At 35.6% G+C, this 15,400-nt stretch overlaps 1 protein-coding gene across 1 annotated transcript in view; it reads right to left on the reverse strand.

Annotated features, from left to right (window-relative positions):
* MYO3A (myosin IIIA) overlaps positions 1-15,400 on the reverse strand; it is a 203,225-nt gene that overhangs the window by 116,349 nt on the left and 71,476 nt on the right. Inside the window, exons 9-12 of the mRNA XM_081054812.1 lie at positions 13,147-13,246; positions 11,033-11,149; positions 584-688; positions 395-478 (exon numbers count right to left, since the gene is read on the reverse strand). Of these exons, the coding sequence (XP_080910938.1) occupies positions 395-478; positions 584-688; positions 11,033-11,149; positions 13,147-13,246 (406 nt within the window). The remainder of the gene's footprint in view (positions 1-394; positions 479-583; positions 689-11,032; positions 11,150-13,146; positions 13,247-15,400) is intronic.

The raw sequence follows: 15,400 nt of genomic DNA on the forward strand, positions 1-15,400 counted from the left end.
GTTGCTATTTAAGTGATACTTTTAAATTTCAATTTCCAATTGATCATTGCTGGTATATATGTATAATATATAAATAAAATTGATTTTTGTAATATTAACTCCTCTTTAACCTGCTAGTAACAAAAGGAAAGTAAAAAACATATTCACTGAATGAGTTGGGGCTATAAAAGAGAGAAAATCAGATTTATAAAACTTTGCTGACTAAGAGCGAAAAAGTTAAAATATCCTCGAAACAGAGTATATGTTTTTATATTGCTTGTCATATTTTAAACAAATGTTTTATCATTTTTGTGCGTTACAAAATGTGAAAATTAGTAAATATTAATCTAAGTAGTTATATTAAGTTCTGAAATATAACAAATACCTGGTAGGTCAGAGAAAAAATACACTGTACCTTTCCAAGAACCGTCAGCTGCTGAACTAAAAGATGAGCACTTTCAGTCTTTCCAGCACCACTTTCTCCAGAAATAACAATGCACTGCATGGTGAGAAAAGAAAATTGTAAGAAGACTTTATCCTCACAAAATTCAGCTGACATACAAGAAACTAAGAGAGGAGTTTCTAAGAGTGTGAGACTCCTTACCTGATCTGAATTATACGTTATCATAGACTGGTAGCTGAAGTCAGCCATCGCAAAAATGTGAGGTGGATTGGCAGTTCTCTTTGCTCCAATATATAGTTTGGAATGCTAAGGGTTTAAAAAATACACATTCTGTAGCACTTTTATTTTTGTTTAAACCCAATATTATTTAGAGGTAGAGCTCCAATTTTTAAAGCAAAACATAAATCAAAATAAAGTTTCATACCACCTCACATATATACACAATTATGTAAAATAAAAGTGTGACATAAAGCAGCTCAGAAATATGATATGACAATGATATGATATCACTCAGGAAGCAGTATTTAAAAGAAGACTCTTTTGGAAGTGCATACCACATCCAAAACTGAACTTAAGGTTTGAAAATACTATTATTTCTTTAAATGAAATGATACTTTATAAACAAGACAATCAGGTATTATTTTGTTTACTGTTCCTTGGATAAAATAATGTCTGACATACGATAACTACTTTTTTCCTTTCACATCATTTAATATATAATCTCTCACTTTATTTTTCCAAGATTATATAGTTAATTGATAGCAGAATTTGCACTAAAGCCCAAATCTTCTGACACTTAAATCAAGGTTCATAAACATGCCATTGTTCTTGTAAATTTTAAGGTGGTAGAGGATGACAGAATTATGTCTTTTTCACATGCAAAAAATAACTTTCATGCAGTATTAAATAATTTTCTAGAGTACTCAAATAACTTGAAGATAATCAGTCCAGTTAAAAATAAAAAAAACAGAGTGACGTCAGAAACATGGTGGCGTGAGGGGTCCCCCTTGATCTCTCCCTTTGAAGTTATAACAAATTGAATGACTATAATTCAACAAAGGATTCCCTATGCAACACACAAACACATCTGAGAGATCCACGCATTGAAACATCTGAAGGTGGATGAATCGGGGTGAACAGGGGAGGAGGGAAGGGAGAAGAGCAGAGACGGGGCCATGGATGCAGCCCAGAGCTCACTGCAGTCCCAGGAGAGGGGATGATTGAGACCGCAGGTGTGCTCTCCGTGGCTCTGAGCAATCCTGCCCGAGGGATCAGCATATGAGGGGTGATCAAAAAAAAGGTGAATGTTTAAATTAAAAAAAAAATGTATTACAGTAAAAAAACACATTGCCATTAATCCCCCTCAAAATATTCTCCCTCGCTTTGAACACACTTATCCTATTGTTCATGCCACCTTCTGAGGCACTTCTGGAAGTCCTCTTTAGTGAATGTCTTTACTTCATCCTCCATCATGACAATGCTCTGTGTCACACATCATTTCTGGTACGGCAATTTCTGTCAAGTAAAAGAATTACGGTGTGTCCTTGTCTGCCTTATTCATGGGATCTGGCACCATGCAACTTCTGGCTCTTCCCCAAAGTCAAAATGATTCAGGACATCGAAGCAGCCACAATAGCACAACTAAAGACACTCAAGAAAGGACTTCTAGAACTGCTTTAGAAAGTGGCAGTAATGATGGAATAAGTGTGTTCAAAGTGAGGGGGAGTATTTTAAGGGGGATTAATGGCAATGTGTCTTTTACTATAATTAATTTTTAAAAAATTTAAATATGCACCATATTTTTTTTAGCATACCTCGTATAATACGGCTGAACCCAGATGATTATGGCAGAGACCTCGGGGTAAAGACCAAATACAGAATTGTGACAGCTGTGATCGAGCAGTCCTCATTGCAGGGCAGAAAATAAAGCCACAGAACCTGGCCAACTCTACCCCCCAAAATTAGGCTCCCCAACACCCTCCCTGTGTTAGCAGTGGGCTCCAGAAGACACAGCTTTGATAGCTGATCACAGCGGGGCACCCAGGGCTGTCAGGCAGCATATCTGGCTGCACTGGGATTTCAGGGGTTCAGAAAGCTATCGCTTATCACATCCTCCCACAGAGGTGGTGCTCAGAAACTGAGGTGACCTGATCACAGAAGAGAAGCCCACCTCCCCAGGATATCATCTACTGCGAGAAGCCCAAACAGGGCAAAATAAATAAAATGCTCCAGTGCTACCCACTGGAAAACAAAAGAAATACCTCTTTATTTCAACCTGCTGTAGAATTCATTCCGGTAGATGTCCAGAAAGAGAAATAATCCATCAATTACAGTGAATAACAAAAGTAACAAGGCAGCTCAGAAAGAAAATGAAAACTCTCCAGAAAATAAACTTAAAGACATGGAAATATGTGACTTAAATGACAGAGAATTCAAGATTGCAGTTCTGAAAAAACTCAGTGAGATGTAAGAAAACTCTGATAGGCAGTTGAATGAACTCAGAGGTAAAATTAACAAACAAAACGGATACTTTACCAAAGAGGTTGAAATTTTAAAAAAGAACCAAATAGAAATTCTGAAGCTGAAGAACTCAATAAAAGAAAATGAAGAATAAAATAGCGAGCTTAGGTAATATAGCTGACCAGATAGAAGAATTAGTGATATTGAAGACAGAAATCTGGAAATGACGCAAATGGAAGAAGAGACTTGAAAGTTAAAAGAAAAGAAAGGACTCTTCAAGAATTATCTGACTCCATCAGAAAGAACAATATAAGAATAATGGGTATACCAGAAGGAGAAGAGAGCGAGAAGGGAACATAGAGCCTACTCAAACAAATAGTTAACGAGAACTTCCCAAACCTATGGAAAGAACTGGATATTCAAACCCAAGAAGCAAACACCTGACTACCTCAATCTAAAAGGACTTCTTCAAGGTACATTATATTGAAACAGTCAAAAGTTAATGACAAAGAAACAATTCTCAAGGCAGCCAGGGAAAAGAAGATGGTAATCTACAAAGGAAAGCCCATTAGATTATAATCATACTTTTCAGCAGAAACTCTATAAGCCAGGAAGGAGTAGAACTGAATATTCAAACTATTGAAAATAGAAATTACCAGCCAAGAATAATATACCCAGTAAAGTTATCCTTTAAATATGAAGGGAAGAATAAAGACCTTTCCATACATATACAGAAGTTGAGGCAATTTCCTACCACAAGGCCTGCATTAACAGGAAATACTGAAGGAGGTTATTCTACCTGAAACAAAAAGACAAAAGGATACAAAACTATGAATAAGATTACTAACAAACAGACAGAAGCAGGAAATGGCAATCCCTACACAGAATAGGGCACTACACACTTAACCATAACATAAAGGGTAAAAGAGACAAAAACATAAAAAAAGAGAAGACAACTTGCTACTGCAATTCAGAAATGAACTCACACCATAAATAGGGATAATTTGTGACAACAAAAACATAAAAGAGGAGGAGGTAAAGGTCTGAATTTGCAAAGGGGAATGGAGAAAAAATGCATGCTGAAGAAAAAGGACTACTGTATATATGAAACTTTCTTTTACATAAACTTAATGGTAACCATTCAAAAAAAATCCAAAACTGAGACACATATCATAAAAAAAGTGAAACAGAGGGAAAAATCATAGAATACCACCAAACTAAAATAACAGACAGAAACACAAAGGCAAAGAAACAATGGAGACACTGAGCTACAAGAAAACAAAAAATAAATGGCTATAGGAAATCCTCATATATCAATAATCACCCTAAATGTAAATGGACTGAACTCACCAATAAATAGGCACAGAGTAGCAGATTGAATAAAAAAAAAAAAACCCAAACGCATTTGGTGGATTGCAAAATGATGGATAGGCTGAGCAGTAAACAAACGCGGTTTACTGAACCCAGAGGTGTAAATGAGATGCACGGTGCCAGCAGCCTCCAGGCTGCATTGCCTGCAAGCCACACACACTCCTCCACACAGGCCTGAAGTTACCCCAGGAGCACATACGGACAGGATGCTGCAAACACACCAGACATCGCAACACTCAGCCAGTCCGCTGGCTGTAGCGTAAACTGTTCCGACATCTTCCTGCGCTGCCCTGGGGGCCGGCACTGACCCAGCTGCGGCTCCGCCTCCCTCCTCTGGGGACTCTCTGGGGGCTGGCAGCTTCCACCCATCTGGGCCAGCTTCTCCACTAGGGACCAGTCCCATGCCTCCCCAGGAGGCCCCCAACCTCCCGGGCTGGGCTTCTGCGGTCAGCTTTGGGCTTACTGCCCACCAGATTGGGGAAGTGCCTGTCTTTGCATTCAGCTTCCTGGGAAGCTCATTTCTCTTCAGCAAAGCTGCTGCTGGAGGCCTTGCTCCAGGTTTAAGCAGATACCAAAGTGTTCCCACCAGCCACTGCCTGCCTCCACCAAGCAAGCCCCCCCCCCCCTTATTCCAGGGAGGTGCTTGGGAAGGCCCTGGACTTGCATACCTTTGGTAGCACGTGGCATCTGAACTGCCCTTAGAAATGGAAATCAGCCTGGCTGGCGCCAGGTAGGCCTGCACTCTGCTCTGGAGTTGATTGGCTGTGTAGTTTTTGGATGAATCACTTGGCGTCTCTGGGCTTCACCATCTCCCTCTGGGGAAGTGGAGAGAATCCAAAGTGTCCTCCCTATGCTGGTGTGGGGAAGGTCACAAGTGCTAGAAACACTCAGCAGGCTCCAAGGGTTAGTTAGAAGCCTCAGGACAGGGCCTGGAATGGTGAGAATTTAGAGACGTGCAGAGAAACCAAGGCAGGCTCTCTTCCCACCCACTTGCCTCCCAAACTTGGCTTTCTGGGTTCACTGTGAGAAGTCGGCGATGTGGAGACATATGGGCCCAAGGACCCACACACTGCCTCCCCTATTTGGACCTCACCAGCTCAGGCCCTTGTGACAGTTGGGGGAACCTAGAAATGACCCCAAGTCTTTAAAAAGTGCCCCAGGAATGCAGCAGGCAGAGCTTAACACCAGAGCCAATTCTAGCTTCCCTTTCACTGCAGTTAATATTTAAATCCCTCTCCCTCACATCACTTTGTTTTGTTGTCTTTGTAGCATTTTGTTGCTGCCTAAAATTTTAATAGTCATTTGTTTGCTTGTTTATTGTCAATTTTCCTCGCCCAACATGCACATGCATGTGCACATGTGTACGTACACACACACACACACACACACACACACACACACACACATTCTTTAGGACAGAAGCTTCCACCTCAGCACCTGGCTTGGTAATCAGGTGCGTGCTGAGTATGTGAACCAATGAATAAAATCACTTTGCCTCCCCTGTGAAATGGGCTTCCCTTGAGGGGATCTTGGAAGGGTTTAAAAGTTAAAACAAACAAACAACAAGAACTCCCGTCCCCAAACCCAACCATATGCTGCCTTCAAGAGATATCTCAGCTGCAAGGACAAATATAGACTCAGAAAAGAAAGCAGGAAAAAATGTAAAGATTAAACAACGTGCTCCTGAAGAACAAGTGGGTCAAAGAAGAAATAAAAGGAGAGATCAAAAGATACATAGAAACAAATGCAAATAAAAATACATTGCATCAAAATGATTGGGATACTGCAAAAGCAGTATCAAGAGGAAAATTTATAACATTACATGCCTATTTCAAGAAACAAGAAAAATCCCAAATAAACAACCTAACAGCACATCTTTAAAAAAAGTACTAAAAGAAGAACAAATGAAACCCAAAGTCAGCAAAGGAAGGAAATAATGAAATTTAGAGCAGAATTAAACGAAACAGAGAACAAAAAGACCACAGGAAAGATTAACGCAACAAAGAGATGGTTCTTGAAAAAGATTAATAATATTGACAAACCCTTGGCTAGACTCACTAAGGAACAAAGAAAAAAGACACAAATAAAAAAAGTCAGAAAAGAAACAGGAGAAGTTATAATGGACACCACAGAAATACAAAGGATCTTCCAAGAATGCTATGAAGGACTATATGCCACCAAATTCAATACCCTAGAAGAAATGGACAAGTTCTTAGAAACATATAACCTTCCTAAACTGAATCACAAAGAACTGGAAAATCTAAATAGACTGGTCAACAGTAAGGAAATTGAAACAATCATCCAAAACCTCCCCTAAAGCAAAAGTCCAGATTACTTCACTAGTGAATTCTATCAAACATTCACAAATGATTTAATACCTGTCCTCCTCAAACTCTTCTAAAAATTTAAAGAAGAGGTAATACTTCCCAACTCATTTTATGAGGTTAACATTACTCCAATACCAAAACCTGATAAAGATAACACAAAAAGAGAAAACTACAGACCAATATCTCTGATGAATACAGATGCAAAATCCTAAACAAAATACTAACAAATCGAATACAGCAATACATTAAAAAGATTACACAACACAATAAGTGGGGTTCATTCCAGGGGCATTAGGATGGTTCAACATACACAAATCAATCAATGTGATACACCACAAAAACAAAATAAAGGACAAAAATATTATGATCATATCAATAGATGCAGAAAAAGCATTGGACAAGATATGACATCCATTTATGATTAAAATACCAAATAAATGGATATAAAAGGAAAGTGCATCAATATAATAATGGTCATTTTTGACAAACCCTCAGCAAATATCGTAAGTAGGGGTGAAAACAAACAAACCTGAAAGCTTTTCCTCTAAGTTCAGGAACAGGATAGCAATGCCCCCTCTCACCACTGTTATTCAACATCATATTGGAAGTCCTTGCCAGAGCAATCAGGCAAAAGAAAGAAATAAAAAGCATCCAAACTGGAAATGAGGAAGATAAACTGTCACTTTTTACAGATGACATGATTCTTTATATGGAAAGCCCTAAAAACTCTACCAAAAAACTATTAGAAACAATAAAAAAAATACAGTGAAATTGCAAGATACAAAATCAATGCACAAAAATCCATTGCATTCCTATATACTAACAATGAAATTTCTGAAAATGAAAAATAGACAATTCCTTTAGCAATTGCAGCAAAAAGAATAAAATACCTAGGAATAAACTTAACAAAGGATGTGAAGGACTTATACACTAAAAACTATGAGACATTATTAAAAGAAACTGAAGAAGACACAATGACATAGAAAGACATTCATGTTCATGAAAAAAAGCAGAGAACCATATGATTTCACTGACATGTGGTATATAAACCAAAAACAACAAAAGAACAAGACAAACAAATGAGAAACAAAAACTCATTAACACAGACAATAGTTTAGTGGTTACCAGAGGGTAAAGTGGGTGGGAGATGAGGGTGAGGAGGATCAAATATATGGTGATGGAAAGAGAACTGACTCTGGGTGGTGAACACACAATGGGATTTATAGATGATGTAATACAGAATTGTACACCTGAAATCTATGTAATTTTACTAACAATTGTCACCCCAATAAATTAAGAAAAAATCAACATAGTTAAAATGGCCATATTACCCAAAGCAATACACAGATTTAATGCAATCCCTACCAAAATTCCAATGGCTTTTTTTTTAAAAGTAATACAACAAAATCACCAGATTTGTATGGAATAACAAAAGTCCTGAATATCAATCCTAAGAAAAAAGAACAAGGCTGGAGGTATCACACTCCCTGACTTTAATTCATGCTACAAAGCAACAATACTCAAAACAGCATGGTATTGGCAGAAAAACAGACCCATGCAGTAGAATTAAACCAGAACCCACATATATATGGACAGGTAATTTTCAACAAAAGAGTCAAAAACATACAACAGAGAAAAGAAAGCCTCTTTCTTCAATAAATGGCTGCTGGGAAAATTGGAAAGCCGTGTAAAAAAGAATGAAACTAGACTGCTATCTGTCACCATATATCAAAATTATAGAGTCAAAATGGACAAAAGACCTAAACATAAGACCTGAAACAATAAATTGCATAGAAGAAAGCACAGGTACTAAACTTATGGACCTTGGTCTTAGAGAGTATTTTATGAATTTGACCTCAAAGGCAAGGGAAGTAAGAGCAAAAATAAATGAGAGAATATCAAGCTAAAAAGCTTCTGCACAGCAAAAAAATCATCAACAAAACAAACAGGCAACCAACTGAATGGGAGAAGATATTTGTAAACAACATCTCCAATAAGAGATTAATATCCAAAAAATACAAGAACTCATACAACTCAACAACAAAAAACAAACAAACACAATGCAGTTAAAAAATGGGCAGAAGACCTGAACAGACACAATTCCCAAGAAGACAAACAAACGGCCAACTGATATATGAAAAAATATTCAACTTCACTAGCTATTAGGGAAATGCAAATCAAAACTACAATGAGATACTACCTCGCACCTGTTAGAATGGCTATTATCAACAAGACAAGTAATAACTAGTGTTAGAGAGGTTGTGGAACCCTCATACACTGCTTATGGAAATATAAACGGATCCAACCACTATGGAAAAGAGTATGGATTTGCTCAAAAAATTAGGAATAGAATTATCATACAACCCAGCAATCACTCTTCTGCGTATCTACTCAAAAAATCTGAAAAAATTTATCCATAAAAATATACCATATTTTGCTGTGTATAATGTGCACCCACATTTTTGGCCCAAACTTTCAGGGAAAAAATATTTTGTTTTAATTTTTTAATTCAAAATTTTATTTGCTTACATTTAGGTACTTGTTTTTTATATTTTAAAGGAATTTTAGCATTTATTTTTTAAACATTATGGTACAAGAGTTTTATGTAACAAATAAGTATAAAACACAAGAACAGATGTAAGGTACAAGAAATTTTAGGTACTGGTAACAAATTTACGACATTTACACATCATAGAAGGTCAAGAAATCTTTGTTGTTGCAGGTTTGTTGTAAGTTCAACAAAACCGATTATCGTATTCCATGTATTATTTTGCATACGGATATTGTTATTGATTTCTAGAGTTACATTTTTAACTCATAAGCATAAATAAAAGAATTAAAAACATTTATATAGATATGGAATTAGTACTACCTGTGTATAATGTGCAACCTTATTTTTCCCTCACAGATTTGGGCAAAAATATGCACATTATACACGGCAAAATACAGTATATACCCCGATGTTCATTGCAGCATTATTCACAGTGGCTAATACATGGAAACAACCACAATGTCCATGACTGGATAAATAAAATGTGGTATATATATATACCACATATATATACATATATATGTGGTATATATATATATATATATATATATATATATATATATATATATATACACACACACACACACAATGGAGTATTACTCAGCCATAAGATGAAATACTGCCATTTTCGACAATATAGATGGATCTTGAGATTATCATGCTAAGCGAAATAAGTCAGACAGAAAAAGTTGAGAACCATATGACTTTATGCTTATGTGGCATATAAAACTGAAAGCAAAAAATGAACAAGACAAACAAACAAACACACAAATCATAGACAAAGGCAATCATTTAGTGGTTACCAGAGGGTAAAGGGGGTCAAATATATGGTGATGGAAGGAGAACTTATTTTTGGGTGGTGAACACAAAACGCAATATATAGATAATGTGTTAGAGAAACGTCCACTTAAAACCTTATAATTTTACTAACCAAGGTCATCCTAATAAATTTAATAAAAATTTTAAAAAATCTGACTTTGACAGGTTAAAAAATTTATCTTGACAAGAACCAAAAGATATAAGCCAATTATATTATAAGATCAACTTTATTGCTAGTAAAATTATTTTAGATATATTATTCATCATATTGTCTTATAGCTTTATAAGGTTAATGAAAGCATTATTTTTTGATAATAAAGTCTATATTTACACACACACACACACACACACACACACAAAGGGTGCCAGAAAAATGTATCCACATTTTAAGACAGGAAAAAACTGTATTAAAATTATGCTGATGGTAACCACTTTAGCACCTCTCATAATTGCAGAAGTCAAATGTGACCTGTATTCATCTTTTGTTATTGGTATATATTGAATATTACCATTTTTATACAGTTTTTTTCTTTCTTAAAATGTGTATAATTTTTTTGCCACCCTCTGTATATATTAACAAAAATGAAAAACATCATAGTTTAATTACAGAAACCTATTCTATATTTAAACCATTAGGGGTTGAATAATCTATTATTATATACTTACATTAATAAAACACACATTGTCTGATATTAAAAACAAATCACTATGTCAATAGGAATATTTAAATTCATAATGACAAAACTTATAGCCATTAAGTATATATTACCAATAGAAACGATGTAATTTTACTTTTGACTCTCCCTTACTTGGTTCAGAGATAGACATTGTGTATACATCTTTTTAGGCATCTGTTTATTGATATGATGCCTAGTATAGACCAATTACGAATAACTGGAAGCAATTAACACTGTGCCACATACTATTGGAAAAATGAAGACCACCTACTACAATCAGATTGATTCTTTTTCTCTTTTTTTTCTATCTCTATGTTTTAACAATAATTAAACTGTTTATTCAAGGCTCTGAATAAAACTTTCTTTGGCACCATTTAAATTAATTTAAATATCTGAATAGTGTAATTATTAGTACAAAGTAAGAAATGCAAGACACGCCACATACCTCTGTGGAATAAAGACCCAGACTCTGGAAAGGGTTAAGAGCAATGAGTATATCTCCCACATACATATAAACCTGATCTCTGGAATAACATTTCTCCAGCTGCTCTGAGACTGTATTCTATAATAAAACAAAGATAATTTCTTTTTCTTAAAAATCATTTATGGTCAATTACAATTTAAAAAGTAAGCAATAATAAATAAAACATCTGGAATCTGGACCAAGGCTCAGAAAGAAATAGATGTATTGCTTGTAGAAGTATAACGTTGGGTCAGCAACTACCTTTTCACTGAGCATACATTTTCTTTAGTTTTGAGAGCCACAGAGAGATGTCATTGTTACCTGTGTTTTCCAAAGGACATATTTGATATTACAGTAATATTTTATACATATACAGAGGGCGACAAAAAATGTATACACTTTTAAAAGGAAAAAATTATTAAAATTATAATACTCAATATATACTGATAACAAAAGATGGATACAAGTCACGTTTGACTTCTGCAATTACAAGAGGTGCTCAAAGTGGTTACCATCAGCATAATTTTAATACAGTTTTTCCTTTCTTAAAATGTGTATACATTTTTTTCACACCCTCTGTATATACAGTATTAGGCTGGTGCAAAAGTAATTGCGGTTTTTGCAATACTTTTAACCTTTTGTACCGCAATTACTTTTGCACCAACCTAATATTACATCTATTATATAGTATAATAATAAAATACATATAAACATATATATGTAATGCTTTCAAGGAAATAAATAAATGCAGAAGATGAAATGAAAAGAAAGAAAACTAGAAAAGGAAAGGGAAGATACAGTGAACATGATTCTATTGCAAATCGAGGTTATTCAGTGGCTCTGTGGAATGTCCTAGCCCTTTGCTCAGACATTTGGTTTTATGAGGCAGAATGAAAGTTCAGAAAAGTAACTGTCATAGTTGCTAAATCATGAGTACGTGGAATCAATTTTAATAGCATCAGAAATCATCATTTATAGTACACGACACAAGAGAGGAACAAAAGATCTTAAGTCAAAAAAGAGACAAAACAGAAAGCACAGACAATAGAAACAAACAAACTCAGTGTTTAACACAATATGTCAGCAATATAGATCAGCAAAGCCTTCTTTATAATCCACAAGCCTAGAAATTCACATCATTGGAAAACTTGATATATAAGGATTCAGAAAGGTTTTGGTTATCTCTGACTTGCAAGCACTATTTGATTACAAGATGTTTGATGTTCACAAGAGAGGTTATTTTGAGGAAGTCCTTGAGTTTTTATACAACCCTAAATTTACCAAATGACTACTTCTGTTCAGAAAATGTCTCATAATGTGTTACATTTCTGAGCAAAATGCTCAGGCATGTATCAGAAGTATTAAAAAAAATAAAAATCTGTTGATCAAGCAGGATAGATATCCCAACCTTTCACTGAAAAGAACTATTCATTTCTCTAATGATTTGATTATCTGGACTAAAGGGGGATGAGGGGAAAGGAGGCTGAAACTATAATTTACTGGCTTGGATTTGTGCCTTCACAAGTGATGTCAGAACTATTTCTGAGGTCATGGGAATAAGGAGTTTCAAGCAGAATTCAGTGCCCTGGAAGGTTAACTCCCTGAGAGCAGGGCTTTGTGATTCCACGAAGGGGACCACTGGCTGTGGTAACAGACAGGCTCTCGAGGGATCTTGGAGGCCTCTAGCTACTGTCACTGAGAGAGGAACAGAAGAGGAGTAACAGGAAGGATGTCACATGGAGGTTGTAGAAGGCTAGTTTTTGACCTCAGCAAATCATCCCTTTGAAACTTCTAGAAAGAATTCAGGGGAATAAGGGTCTGTGACAAATAAGCAATTCATGCTAGTGGGAATACAAACCTTTGTAATTTGAGTATCAAAAAAAAAAAGAAAAATATTGACACCAGGCTGGAGTGATCTGAAGATTTGAGTTATTAATATAAGTATTAAAACTGAAGATAGGAGAGAGAATCAGGAAGCTAAGAGACAAAGAAAGCATGAGATGTACAGATGTTGTTCAAATAACCTCCTGCTCACATCACTTCTATACATTAAACAAATCTAGAATGTTTAAGTTCAATTAAACTGAGTTTCTTACCTCATCCAAAACTTCTAGGGTTGCCAAATCATCTACATCCTTCAGACCGGAAATTAGAGATCTGCTGAAGTTACTTTTCTTTGTATGAATACGCTCATGTCTGTGAAGCAATACAAAGAGAAAAACCGTTCTGATTTGAGAACTTATTATTGATCATAATGAAAGTAAGTTTTAGATTCATATAAGACGGAAAAACTTCTACAAAGCTGATTTACTAAAATTCAACGGTAACTATTTACCAGATAGTAACCTAATGTATTTTGATCTGTTTGTTTTCTCCATTGGAAAAATGTACAATGTCAAACTTACTTCACGGATGATCAAAAGAGTTCATTATTTCTATCAAGGACTATCTTATATGTAATTTTTTAAAGCTTCCTCTAAATTCCTATGCGTGATTTAATTTGCTACAAAGTAGTGAGTCAGAGAGATTTGAATTCATTCGATTTCCAGTTTTGTCAGAGGTGGGTTAGGCCATTGGTGGTCAATGAACATAATTGAAAAAAATTATTGTTCAACAAAATTTAAGAGGAATACAAAATAAACCACCTGTGGATTTTCAAAAGGTTAAGTGTATGCAGAAAATTGATTTCAGACCCTAGAAGTTTATTTTCAAATTAAAACATTTCAGCAACTTTCACTAACAGCATCAGGATCTTGATTGGACGCGAAGGCCAGAGAAATTGCTGAGATAAACACAGAGGTTTGTTTCAACTTTTCTTGAACGAAAATTATCATCCACTTTATTTTGACCAAAATTTTATTTTCCATGTATATTTTTGGACGTACTTTTAAGCACTTGAATTTGTCTATTAGTAAAAGGGAAAAAAGTAAATAGTGAGGAATAATAAGAATCACATCATTCGCTCAGTAAACTTTAATGCTTTCTCATTGCTTAGAGAATTAAGTCACCACCTCTATCTACAGCCAGCCCTCCTTTTGTGCACTAGATTCTGTCCCCTCTCACTAATTCAAGGACATCCCACCTTCCTCTCTCACTCCTACATCACTCATTTTCTCTTCTCAGCTGTTATAGCACCCATCTCAAAAAAACCCAAATGAACAAAAACACCTTTCCCTGAATTTCCTCCATCTACTATTTATAGAGAAAATTCTCAAAATAATTATTTATACTTAATCTCTTCAATTTCTCTCCATCCATTAAGAAAATGCATTTCAATTAGGCTGTCATTGCTACATCCAGGGAAACAGCTTCTGTTAAGCACATTAATGACCTTCACATTGCTAAATCCAGTGGTCATTCTAACCCTCATTTTACTTAACCTATCGGCAGCATATAATAGACTCCTTCTTGAATACATCCATCTTCGCTTCCTGTACGTCTCTCTTGATTCTGTTCCTTAACTGGCCGGCATCTCCATCTGAGTATCTTTTTCTGGTTCTTCCACGTCTTTCTGTTACATTTTAGAGTCTCCCAAGCTTCAGTTGTTGGAGCTATTTCCTTCTCTATCTACATGCACTTCCTGATTTCATAGCTTTTGATACCAGTCATGTACTGACAACTCTACTGATCTCAAGGCTTCAGGATTCAACTGCTTACTCGTCACTTCACTTGGAAGTCTAATAGGCAGACTTAACGCATTCCAAACCTTGCTCCTGAACACCCCAACCCCTCAATTCTCACCCCAGTAAATGGTGACTCCATTCTTCTTATTCTTCAGGCAAAAAACCCCGAGAGTTATCCTTCTCTTTTTCTCATACCCCTTATGTTATCTATATACAAATCCATTCAGCTCTATCATTAAATTATATCTAGAACCAAACATTTCTCACCACCATCTCCTCCACCATACTGATTCCCAATAGTCTCTCAAGTGGTTTCCCTCCTGTCAACTTTGCCTTTTTATACTCTTCTAAACACTGCAGGCAGAGTGATCTTTTAAAACATATGTAAAGTCTGTCCTTTGTTTTTGTTATTTCCTCCTTGACCCATTTGTGTGATGAAACTTTATTCACTTTACACTGTCCACTTCAAATTAAATCCATTAGTATAATTCCATACATCTTTCAGTACAAAAACATCTCAGTTAAGTCATTTCAGTCAATCATTTGTGTATAGATCTTATTCCCTTTCCCAGATTGTAAACTTCCTCAGGATAAAGACATCTCGTCAACATATGGTGCTGGAACAACTGGACATCCACATGCAAAAAGAAATGTATCTAGACATTAACTTTACACCTTCATAAAAATGAAGTCAAAATGGATCATAGTCTTAAAACATAAAATTCAA

Source organism: Rhinolophus hipposideros, assembly GCF_964194185.1.
Source record: "Rhinolophus hipposideros genome assembly, chromosome: 1".
Classification (NCBI taxonomy): Eukaryota; Metazoa; Chordata; class Mammalia; order Chiroptera; family Rhinolophidae; genus Rhinolophus; species Rhinolophus hipposideros.